The sequence below is a fragment of the Tachysurus fulvidraco genome, chromosome 4 (assembly GCF_022655615.1).
Source record: "Tachysurus fulvidraco isolate hzauxx_2018 chromosome 4, HZAU_PFXX_2.0, whole genome shotgun sequence".
Taxonomy (NCBI): domain Eukaryota; kingdom Metazoa; phylum Chordata; class Actinopteri; order Siluriformes; family Bagridae; genus Tachysurus; species Tachysurus fulvidraco.
This window is the reverse complement of record NC_062521.1, coordinates 19,401,524-19,414,355: the sequence shown is the minus strand read 5'-3', so window position 1 is coordinate 19,414,355 and position 12,832 is coordinate 19,401,524. Positions and strand designations below refer to the sequence as shown.

General features: G+C 40.6%; 1 protein-coding gene across 5 annotated transcripts in view; it reads right to left on the bottom strand.

The window, feature by feature from the left end:
* LOC113660971 (inositol polyphosphate-5-phosphatase A) overlaps nucleotides 1-4,315 on the bottom strand; it is a 140,425-nt gene extending 136,110 nt beyond the window's left edge. For 3 of the 5 annotated variants that reach the window (XM_047812069.1, XM_047812068.1, XM_027174839.2), the window contains exon 1: nucleotides 3,673-4,315. In XM_047812069.1, the coding sequence (XP_047668025.1) occupies nucleotides 3,673-3,747 (75 nt within the window). In that variant the 5' untranslated portion in view covers nucleotides 3,748-4,315. The remainder of the gene's footprint in view (nucleotides 1-3,672) is intronic. The other 2 variants (XM_027174838.2, XM_027174837.2) reach the window with 1 other exon arrangement.
* Between the last annotated feature and the right edge of the window lie 8,517 nt (nucleotides 4,316-12,832).

Sequence of the window (12,832 nt, the reverse complement as noted above, 5' to 3'; positions counted from 1 at the left end):
ATAACAAATTATTCAATCAGAAATATTTTATCGCTGTAAGTTTAATATTAAACGAGTAGGGACACTGTGAGACATGTTTTGTCTCTCTGTTGGTTTAACCTACGGTCAAGCACTTGGGGCATCTCAGAGAGTAGTATTGGGTATGATCTCACCATTTACTCTGAAGTTATAAACAATTGTGTGCAAAAAAAAAACTTTTTTCAGCTTTTCTGTTAACATATTTCCCCTGGTAGGCTAAACAAAAACAAAAAAACTGCTTATTTAAAAAATTACATATTATTAAAAAGTGTCTAAAGTGTCTATTTTCATATAAGTTGAACCACCAAAACAGGAAAATATAAAATTTTTTGGCCTCAGGTAAACACACCCCAGCCGGTTTGTCTCTATTTATGTCTCTACCGATACACAATTTACTTGAATCCATTATATAGTCTGGCAGGTTAATTAGCTTAAACACATGCGAGACTATATTTCCGCGATCAAGAATACAAAAGGATGTGGAACCATTGACAGAAGTGCAGTACACACTGTTACACGATGCAGCATATAGACTGTTACGTAACTCATAGGCAAGCACACGGTGCAGTATGCTCACACAGACACTTCATCGAGCAACAAATAAAGACGCAAACAATGAAATTATTTCAGGTGCTAGAATAAGTCCCATGAACACAAAACCTGTAAACATCATAGCCTAGGATCAGCGAAACCACAAAGCTTCATCAAGACATTAAAAGGACAGGAGAAAGATTAGCTTTATGTGGCTAAGATTTACTTACTGTCATTAGCTCTGTCTTTATTTTATGTAGCACCCTTATCCATGAGAAATGTTGTCTCATTTCACTATGTACTGCAACAGCTATATATGGTTGAAATGACAATAAAAGCTTCTTGACTTGACTACAGCTACAACTCCAGGAGAAGTATTTTTACTCTCCTGCATCAATACACATTAAGACGTTTGGTAAAATTACATTCGTTTTTAGATTAGTTAAACCAGACACTGCAGCTTTCACTAGCCTGGTGGACTGACTACTGAAGTTATTATTATGTTTCAGATGTCAGGCTAGCAAACCAGTGCCCGGTATGTTAATAAAATAAAATGGAAAGTAAACAAAATACAGAATTAGATCAATAGTTATAGTTCTAGGCAATGGAAATGTATGTTATATTGTTTCAGCATGCTGCTTGTTTGTCAAGAAACAAAATACAAAATGACTTCAGGTCACAGCAGCTTCATTTTCTTGACATTTGAATAGGCAAACTTGAAGTTCCCATTCTTAAATTAAGTGCAGTTCACAAGATCCTTCTGCCACACACACAGACTGTTCCATCATAACTGCCTCATGCAAACAAGCTCTGTGGCTTTATGCGCCACATACACATAGGCAGACTAAAATTAAAACCCTTCTACACACTGATCTGATACTATATATGAGAACATTACATTCTAGCTGCCACCGTTCACTCTATAAAGACATGTAGGTGGCAGCTCCAGCAGGATTTAATCCATTCTGGGCTGCAGCCAGATCAGCTGATTGTCCTAAAGAAAACCGAATAATATTTCCTGAAGAGCGTGAAATTCTTAACGCTGTTCAGAATATCTGACCTGCTAGTTGCAGACGGGATTTCTGACGCACGCTTAACACATGCTCAGTGGATAAATAAACAAAAATAAGACTTTTTACTGATTAGCTTTATGACTAAATGATGTGCGTATGACCTGCTTTTTTTCCCTCTGTGTAATTTGGAATACACAACACACCTACACGACACACCTACACCATACACAGACCAGCACACACACACATACACAGAAACACACACAGAAATGGAAACATACACACAGAAACACACACACACACAGAGAAACACACAGACCGACACACACAGACAGACAAAGGCACACAGAAACACACTGACTGACAGACAGACCGTAACACAGACAGTGACACAAACAGAGACAAGACACACACAGACAGACACACAGAGACACACAGACACACACTATGCACAAAGATCCCACTTACAGCGAGTGTGTGACATGTGGATGTGCAAGCAAAATGTGCACAGCAGCCATTCTAACATTATATCATGTTAACTTGTTTTGTTTTTCTTTTTGAAAAAAACATGGACTGAGGGAAGAGTGGTATCTATTAGACATCCAAAGTTCAACAGTCATGACAGCAAAACTATTTTTAACCTTGGTTGGAGATCGAAGAAAGGGGGGGTTGTCCTCTCTATGATTAGCATTAAAAGATCACACGCAGAAGAGAGAGTGCAACTTACACTGTTTACACGACATTAACATCTGATACAGCGTGCTCAGGGTTACACAGACGGAAGCTGAGAGTTATCAGAAAGACACATTGCCCCATGGTCCACACATGATCATAAAAGATTTCACTTCTATAGACAGATTACAGGAACAAACAGGTTGTTTTCTGATTAGTTACTGTGTGGTGAGAATACAGTGTGTCTGAAACTTTGTCACAGTGCGTCCCTTTTTGGAAGAAATCTGTTCGTGGCAGCACTGATAGCAAAAGTGTAAGTCTGTAATTCTAGCTACAACCACTATCAGCATTATTGATAGAGGCTTCTGTTAGTCGATGTGGGTTAGACTGCCAAAAATCATAAAGGTAACTGACTAAATGACCAAAAACAGACAAATAGAATCTCTTCTATAAACTATGAACATTGTATTTTTTACTTTTATTTCAATTAGCTAGGATTAGGGATAAAATGTCTGTTCATTTCCTCAGTGTTCTCTGATTTCCTCCCATGTTGTGTTCATTTAGGTGTGAATAAGTGTGCATGGTTCCCTGCGACGCTGTGGACCCCTATCCCACGTGTTCCTCGGACAGAAGCCGGATGAAGCCACCATGACCCTGACTAGGATAAAACAGTTATTGCAGATAAACAAGCGAATGCAATAATTATGAAAATAAACTGACCAGAAGGTTTAAATAATGAAACCCTGCCAATCTTAGAATTGAACAACTTTAAAAAAGCATCGCTTGATAATGACGAATAAGAAAAAAAGAAAAGGATTTTGTTACAGTTTTTAGAAAATTAGAAAGTTTCGCAACAAATTAAACATACCATGCAAACTTTACTCTTATTTATTTACTCAACAACTATCACTACTCATCAATCACAAACTTCACGATAGTGACAGCATTGTATCACAGTGTAAAGCATGAATCTGTCAGCAGTCTGGCATGATGATGCCTATGGCTCTAGTTTGTGGGATGACTACTCTACTGTAGCTAAACTTGCATCTTTCAAATATCCAGATTCTTAGCCAGAATATAGGAGCAGGTGTGGGAGGAGAAGTCAGAGCTGCAGATCAGAATCTATCCTGACACAAGCATGCATCCTCTTCTCAATTTCTCAGTCTGGATTGCAAGCTATGGCATGATCAATTCAAACATATATTTATATGTAAGCATATACAAACACACATACAGAGAGAGAGAGAGAGAGAGAGAGAGAGAGAGAGAGAGAGAGAGAGAGAGAGAGAGAGAGAGAGAGAGAGATGCATGTGGCTTAGGTCAGCTGAGAGATGGCGCGTGCACAGGACTTGAATGCAGGCTGCAGAACAAGTGACCAGGAGACGCACATAAGCATCACAAGCAGAGCAGATGCACAAGCTTCACATGACACACTTACATCTTCGAAGAGAGAGCCGACGTTGGCCGTCACAAGCAATATTCCCGTGCCTTGTGATGTCCCTTTCCCCGCCATAATTAGGATCTATCACAGGTTCAAAACAACAGCCTCGGAAGCCGAGTTGCGACAGAAAATCAGGAGAGGGCGAAAAAAGAAAACAAAAACAAACGGTTTTCCGACTCGGTTTTGTTGCCGTTAGAAGCTGCAGCGGGATCTCATTCTACAGCCCTGCGCCTGCGTGCGGTGGCGATCTGAGCGGAGATATTCTCCTTCTGTCTGTGTGTCTCTCTGTCTCTCTGTCTTCTCTCTCTGTCTTCTCTCTCTCTCTCTGTCTTCTCTCTCTCTCTCTCTGTCTTCTCTCTCTCTCTCTCTGTCTTCTCTCTCTCTCTCTGTCTTCTCTCTCTCTCTCTCTCTCTTCTCTCTCCTTCTCTCTCTCTCTCTCTCTCTCTCTCTCTCTCTCTTGCGGCTACTTTTGCGCCTTTGCGGCCATCGCAAAAGTTTCCGTGTCAATCCGCGCCGGAGACCGGGCTCTGGTTCATTTCAGCGCGAGATCGTTTCCTTAAAACCCCAGAAAGTGCGTCTCGCCCATAAGCGCTGCTGCACTCCGACCACCGCTCAGCGTTTGTGGAGGGGAGGAGGAGGGGAAGGAGGAGGGGAAGGAGGAGGGCCTGAGCGTTCACTGTCATGACGTCACGGAGGCAGAGGAGATCCGTGCCTCTTAAAAGGGCAACACACATCTGTCACTCAGCAAGCGAGCAAACGCGACTGCAGGAATCTCCGTGAACGGGTAAAGCGACGGTGCGGGAAAAGCTTTCACCTGAGTTGTGGTTTAAGTTGCACGTTTATGCAGCACACGTCTATTCACACAGAGAATAGCAATTTACATACTAAACAACCAACTAGAGCACAAGAAGTCTGTGTTAGCAGTTTAATAACGCTCTGTAATAACAAGGAATAAAAGCATATTGATGTTTTATTGATCAAAAATAGGATTTGTGTCATATGTATGTGTTGGGGGGGGGGGGGGGCACGGTGGCTTAGTGGTTAGCACGTTTGCCGCACACCCCAAGGGTCGGCGTTCGATTCCCGCCTCCGCCTTGTGTGTGCGGAGTTTGCATGTTCTCCCCAAACCTCGGGGGTTTCCTCCGGGTACTCCGATTTCCTCCCCCGGTCCAAAGACATGCATGGTAGGTTGATTGGCATCTCTGGAAAATTGTCCGTAGTGTGTGTACTGTATGTGTGTGCCCTGTGATGGGTTGGCACTCCGTCCAGGGTGTATCCTGCCTTGATGCCCGATGACGCCTGAGACTAGGCACAGGCTCCCCGTGACCCGAGGTAGTTCGGTAAGCGGTAGAAACTGAGTTTGTGTATGTTTGGGCGGTTCTAGTATTTCATCTTTAGGGGGATTTAGTTTTATATTATATGACAACTCTGGTAATAAGAATAGTTAAATTTCACTGCTTTTGGTTGCCGTCTTTGCGTCTTTCCGCCGATTAACGCTGCGCGTACCTGTGCTTCTCCGTTCTAATAAAGCAGACAGCTGAAAACGCACTTTTAAAAGACTACAACACACGCGCGTAAAAGCAAAGTAAAAAAAATCGCTCTTGGATCAAACTGATAAATAATTTTCTTTCCCATCGACGACATGTCCTGCATTTTAACGTAATCTTTATTGTTTATTTATGAAAGTAAAAATTATACTTATAGTTTTAGGGTGGCTGAGATTACAGACAGGGGGCTGAAGCCACCCTAAAAAAAGGCCTAGTACGATTATTATTAACAGTGTTTTTATTCCATAGAACCGCCCGTGTGTGTTTATGTTTGTGTCTGAGTGTGTGTATGTTTGTGTGTGTGAGTGTATGTTTGTGTGTATGTGTTTGATTTGGTTTGGTTTGGTTTAACAATGCCATATTGTCCATGAACGATGTCTTTACAGTGATGTGTTTTTTATTCATCATTCGTTATTTACTAACGTTTTGTAAAACGGGGGGTGGGGGGCGGGGGGGGGCATAAATATAAATGCATCCTTAGTAAATGTCTGATAAATGTTTTATGGTTTATGTAAAGTTTTTCAGTGGGTGGTGCAATTAGGTTTTCACTTTTGACAACAAATCAGCAGGTAGAATTGGAATTTGTATATAATTCAGCTGTGTATATATGCATTAATACAAGTTAAGTAAAATACAAGTTGAAGGAGAAGCAGTGTGTGTTATTTGGTTGGATCAGGTACATTCTACCGTCTTCACTTGTCACTCCATATTTGCATAACCGTAAACTTTTCTCAACTTTGTAGTATTGCTGGGTGCACCCACATCTGGAAGCTGTCACTCATTTAATTAAATTCAAACACAGACAGTGGTTCAAAGCAGCTTCACAGAATATAAGAAACATAATACAAAAATTCAAGATCGATATTAGACTTAATGTGTTTGTATTTATCCCCAATGAACAAGCCTGAGGTGAGTGAGGCGACTGTGGCATGAAAAACATCCTTGGATGGAAGAGGAAGAAACCTTGAGAGGAACCAGACTCAAAATGGAACCCATCCTCATTTGGGTGACACTGGAGGGTGTGATTGTTGTCCTCAAAGACCACATGGAATTGGCTTCTCCACTTGAATGTAGGTGTAAGTTGCCAGCTCTTCCTGAAAATGAAAGGTTTCTGGTTGCTTTCTTACTATTTTCTTAACACTGGGCACAAACCAGTGTTTCACATTCATTCACACAAAGAGGCCATTTAGTTTAACCCCTAGGCTCTAGCATCTGGAGGAATGTCATTGTTTGGAGTTTTCAAAATTAGATATTTTGACTATATGAAGTTAAGTCAACAAGCTTTTATTGTCATTTCAACCATATATAGCCTCAGCTACACTGTACAAAATTTCATGATGGTTAAACTTAGAAATGAAAGTTCACGTGCCGCCTTAAAAACATGAGTAAACTCAACTTCAAGTTAATCTCCATTTCAAATCTCAAGTAGTCACAAGACAATGGTGTAAATATTATTTTTTAAAATTTATAAACATGAGTTCAGTATTCAAAACTTGCCATAGCAATTGGAGGTAAGAAGAGAAGAAATAAATAAAATCATGATTTACAGTCCATAGAGTTATGCTAATCCATGTATGTCCATTGTTATTAAAGGTAGCAAGAACAGACTGTGATATGTCTGCTCAAGAACATTTAAGTTAAAATGCTAGCTTTTCTTCATCCCAATTTCTTCATCCCAACACAATACAACAAAGTCTGATTCTTTGAATATGAGTGGTTGACAGCAGTGAACAAACTACTCCTGGAAAAAAAGGAATAACCTAGGAAAGACCAGGAACAAAGTAGGCTATTGATAATTCCCACAGACGGATGGTCATTCGAGTAGAGAAAGCATTAATGTTTAAAGCATGCCTCATTGAGATTCTGAAATGGAGAGTGAGAGATAATCACACTGCAACAATGTTATTTAGAGTGCCCACAGCTGTGTCTGGCAGTGCAATGAGAGAGAGAGAGAGAGAGAGAGAGAGAGAGAGAGAGAGACGAGAGAGACGAGAGAGAACGTGAGGGAAAGAGAGAGAGAGAGTGTGTGTGTGTGTGTGTGTGTGTGTGTGTGTGTGTGTGTGTGTGTGTGTGTGTGTGTGTGTGTGTGTGTGTGTGTGTGTGTGAGTGGGTAGGTTGGGGTTGCAGTGGGGTAGTTACTGTTGTTATTACCCTTAATCTGCTCTTGTTTTGCATATACGCAGCATCATACCGCAAGAGAGAACTTTTGATCCAAGTCTAGAAGAACCTCATAAAATATTATTGTTCCCAATTTGCCATTTAATGCACTGAGTCCATTCCTGAGTCTTTTTCACATGCGGAAATGGAAAACTTTTTCTAACAGGTCCAGGTTGTTAAATGATTACCAAATTGTTGTTTGTAGAAATAAAGTAAATTTGTCCTAGACAGCTTTAATAAGGAAAGAAAAATGGTCACATTTCCCTGTTTACATCAGCATACTGTTTCTGAGGCTGTAATTTGGCTTTGTGTGGATTTCTGCATGTTGCTGGGAGAAACAGTTGGGGAAAACACACACGCACCAGTGGAAATGGGTCTAAAAATAAACGCAGTAAAAATCCAGGGGGCTGATAACATGCACAGGTAATGTGTTCCATCAGCTCCTGCAAATACTACACTACAGACTCTGAACAGGATATCCCAGTGGGAAACACACAGAGGGGGGGAAGTGGGGGAAGAGTGTGTTTGCGCGTGCATGCATGCATGTGTGTTTGAACGTCTCTGCTCCACTGGCTGATAGCACACACCAACTCGGCCTCAGAGCCCTCCCCTAGCACTCTGGGTAATGGAAAAAATGATGGAGGAATTCCAGTCTGGGAGAAAAAAATGTGAACTTTGACCCTTCTCCTTCTACTGCTCAAATTCACTTTGCCAAAAATAGACAAAGGAATAAACACGATAACGACACTTCTAAAAAAAAACTTGTGAATCAGCATTTTTAAGGCTTATGTATATATCTTGCAATTCTAACAAACTTGTACTCGTATGATTTATTACGTTGTTAACACATATGACAGCATGCCTTCTTATTACAATGTGTGGTAAGTTAAGTGTTTTGCTACAGTAGTGTCATACTAACTTTGGTTCCTGCTGCACCCTGCCTCTTTATCTCTCTCTCACACTCACACACACACACACACACACACACACACACACACACACACACACACACACACACACACACACACTATAGAGTGCTTTGGAAAAACAAACAATCTCCTGCTCCACAAATCAGGATGTGAGTTCTTATGAAGCCAGGATCGAGCCTTTGTTTTCGAACAGCCACTTCTTTGTGCTTGAGTGTTAGTATGTGTTACAGTCTCACTGCTGCAGGGAAAAATCTTTAATTTTCAGCAAAATCAGGTTCATCAGAAAATAGAAAGCTCTTCCGCTTTTTTCTCCATCCTCAGGGTGCCTCTGTTCAGCCGAAACAGTGAGCGTGTCTATTTCCTCATACCAGAGGCACTAATTAACCCTGCATATGATTCCAATTTGGACCAGTCCACAAAGAGAACAGACACCCAACAGTACTGTTAAATATCTGTGGTGATTTATTTCAGTATTCCTGTGGGCAGGCCTGATGTATCGTCCTTAGAGTAAAAGTGACCTATTTCCACCCTCTCTCATGGGCAGACTGTAATATACTTCTGCCCAAACCACCTAACCTCTATAGCTAATTTAGAACATGGCATCCTTGTGGGAAAAGTTTCAGTTATTTTTTGCACATACACTTGACAACCATGACCTAGATACTTTTTAATTCGAACTGTAGATCTGATTAGCATGGTGGAACTGATGCAAAGCTCATGGAAACGGAGAGTGTGATACTTTTCCAAATACCTCGCTGTTAAAGTGCTGGCCTACTGTAGAAGTCCAAAGCTTGTACTACATAACTTACATTACTAATATTTGTGTCTTCAAATTCTTTGGTCATCTTCTCATTCATGTACAGTGTGTATAATCAATCTCTCTCTCTCTCTCTCTCTCTCTCTCTCTCTCTCTCTCTCTCTCTCTCTCTCTCTCTCTCTCTCTCTCTCTCTCTCTCTCTCTCTCTCTTTAGAAGGTTTGTGGTACATTTGTGTCTGGTGGTGGGGTGTGTGTCTGTGTGTGTGCCTGTGTGTGTGTGCTTGTGGTAACTAGACAACAACATAAACAAAGTTTAACTTGCACCTTAAGCCTTTAAATAATCTATGTAAAATAATACATTTGTTCTTTATATGGTAAAATATATACTGTACATAAAACCATTTATACAGCAAACCAGCTACTGGAGTCAATACATAAATAAATAGATAATACTATATTTACTAATATAATATTAATACTATATCTGCTTTTTATTTTATCACAAATAAATGTCTGACCAAACTACAAATCTATAGTTCTAGAATCAGCCATTTAAAAAGAAATAAGCTATTTAAACAGATACTGGAGTCTGGCCTCTGACAGGTTAATGCACTAAACCTCCCACTTTGGGCAATTTTTTACTGTTTTAGTTCTCTAGCATCTCTTTAACAGCACCCTGCTGTTCTTGGTTCCCGTTTAAAAGAAGATAAGCTTCCACTATTTCTGAAATCACATGACATAAGGAGAGAAATGTGTTATTGGTGTTTGCTTTGCAGTAAAATGCATCCTTGTCATAACAACAGAGGTACAATCAAACCCGGGCACGTTAGATGCCTAGGAGGGTTTAGTAGACCAGTAACAAATCTAATAGTACCATCTGAAATATCTTATCACATCATGATCATCATAATTGTAGACTTATGAGTCATTTGCAGTTTTGCAAATATGTGTCTATCCCAGAGGATACAGGATACAAGGAGGGGGAAACCATGACCAGGGTACCAACCCATCACAGGGCAATGGTGCACACACACACACGCCTGTTTGTACAGTACGGACAATTTAGAGATGCCAGTCAGGCTACAACACATGCCTTGGGACTGGTCGAGGAAACCGGAGTACCCAGATTAAACTGTTGAAGCACAGAAAGAACATGAAAACTCCACGCATGCAAGGCCTAACCTGAGGTCTCAAACACCATCCCCTGAGGTTTGAGGTAAACATGCTAGCCACAAAGCCAACATGCTCATGGATATCATATTCAAATTAATATCATGTCTCTTAGGATTTGCTGCACTGAATGGACAATTGACAGACTGGTGGATGCAGTAAAACCCACTTCTGACATCCAGCATCTGATTCAAAACATGACTGATATTTACTTTGTCAAATGTTCATACTTCCTTAAAGCTTTCATCCGTTTTTCTCTCTCTAATCCTATAGGAGTGTTGCTACTATCCTGTTAACAGCAGCGAAACATTTGATAAACAATGATTTAATCTGGGGGGCTTAGTGGCTTAGTGGGTAGCATGTTCGCCTCACACCTCCAGGGTCGGGGTTCGATTCCCGCCTTGTGTGTGCGGAGTTTCCATGTTCTCCCTGTGCCTCGGGGGTTTCCTCCGGGTACTCCGGTTTCCTCCCCCGGTCCAAAGACATGCATGGTAGGTTGATTGGCATCTCTGGAAAATTGTCCGTAGTGTGTGAGTGAATGAGAGTGTGTGTGTGTGTGTGTGTTGGCACTCCATCCAGGGTGTATCCTGCCTTGATGCCCGATGACGCCTGAGATAGGCACAGGCTCCCCGTGACCCGAGGTAGTTCGGGTAAAGCGGTAGAAAATGAGTGAGTGAGAGAGAGTGATTTAATCTGAACACCCCTCAGCTTCCCATGAGGTTTGCCTTAATTCACCTAAACCCTTGGCTCAGATCATCACGAGTTGTTCTGTCTTGTGACCTACCATTTATTTTGATTAAAACTCTCATCTATAAACAGAACAGAGCAACAGAGTTTCACATGTTTCATGCCTTCGGAGAAAGATACAAACCTCTTTGCAAATGCCAAGTGCTTTTTATATGCAAAAAAACCTAATCTAAAATATATACTACACAGTCCTGATAAATGATGTCAGAACAAAAATATATTTTGACAGCTTTTTAAGGACTTGCTATCTGCAGGGCTTAAAAGAAGGTTCCTTAAGGCTGTATATAGAACTCTGGGGTTCTGTACTTGGGCAGTAGAACCTTTTCCCAAAAAATGTTTCTATGTAAAACCTTCGGAGAGCAAAGAGCCTTTGAAATTACAAGAGAACTGTAATTCATTATAACTCAAGGATAACGTGAAATTACTGAAAAGATCAAATACTTTAATGAATGAAACTGGTAGGAATATTAGAATTGTTGAAATAAGAGATAGGATAAGACTTTTGCTATAAGGGTCTCTTTTGTTGATTTTAGGATCAGGGTTCAAGCCCCAGGATTGCCAAACTGCCACTGTTGGGCCCTTGAGTATTCTGCCACTGTTGGGCCTTGAGGCCCTTAATCCTCTCGGCTCCAGAGATGCTGTGTCTTGTCTGATTCTGTGCTCTGACCACAATCTCCAAAAGTTAGGATATGTGAAGAAAGTATTTCACTATGCTGTAATATACTGTCTATGTGACAAAATAAAGGCTTCTATTCTATATTTAATACTATATAAATTTTTTCATAACACAATGTTGTTTTTATTGAAATCAATTTATACTGCATTTGAATTTGTTGTATTTTCTTGTTTTAAATTGTATAATAATAATAATAATAATAATAATAATAATAATAATAATAATAATAATAATAATAATAATGGATTATTTTCAATTTACACTTCAAAAGTTAATCTATTTTGAGGCCAGTGGTTCTCAAACTGGGGGCCCTGAGATGGTGCCAGGGGGGCCCCGGTTCACTGACAACACCTGCTCCGAACAAGTAGTCTTGGTTGTAGTGCCTACAAATCCTAATGCTGATGCCAAGAGGGTATTTTCAATGGTCGGTTTGAAAAAACCTCAACACGAAACAGCTCGTCTTTGGACGGGACATTGTCCTCAATCATGAGCCTAAAAATGGCTGGGCTTGAGCCGAACTGTTTTAAATGGGAGCCAACATTACAAATGATAAAGGAGTCCAAAAAGGCAACAAACACTTACAATAAACAATAAAAAAAAAAGAAATGTCACTCTTGCCTGTCTTCAAAACTTGAGAGCCCTGTGTTTGTGCTAATACAGCTCCAGTGTTTTGCAAAGGCCATCTTAGTTTTCACATTTGTAACTTTTTTTCTGAATGATAGATATGCTATCAGCACAAATGACATGTCTTTTGAATGGGGAAAGAAAACAGAGTACACTGAGGAAACAAAGCATGGACAGAACATGCAACTCTATGTAGGCATGCAGGGCCTAACCTGAGGTCTCAACCCTCAGTGACAGAGATCTGAGACATGCTAACCATCCAACATCTGATTCAGAACATGACTGGATAAACGCCTTTAACCATTTCTTCTTGCTTTAATCTAGCAGAAGTGTGCCCTTGAAGTCCTACATGACCAACAGGTTGTTTTCTCTCAGAACATTTTCTCTCCGTTGTTTTCCAACAAAATGGAGGATCTGATCTGTTCTGCTTTTACATTTTAATGGTGGACATCTCATTCATTCATTCATTTTCTACCACTTATCCGAACTTCGTGGGTCACAGGGAGCCTGTGCCTATCTCAGGCGTCATCGGGCATTGAGGCAGGACACA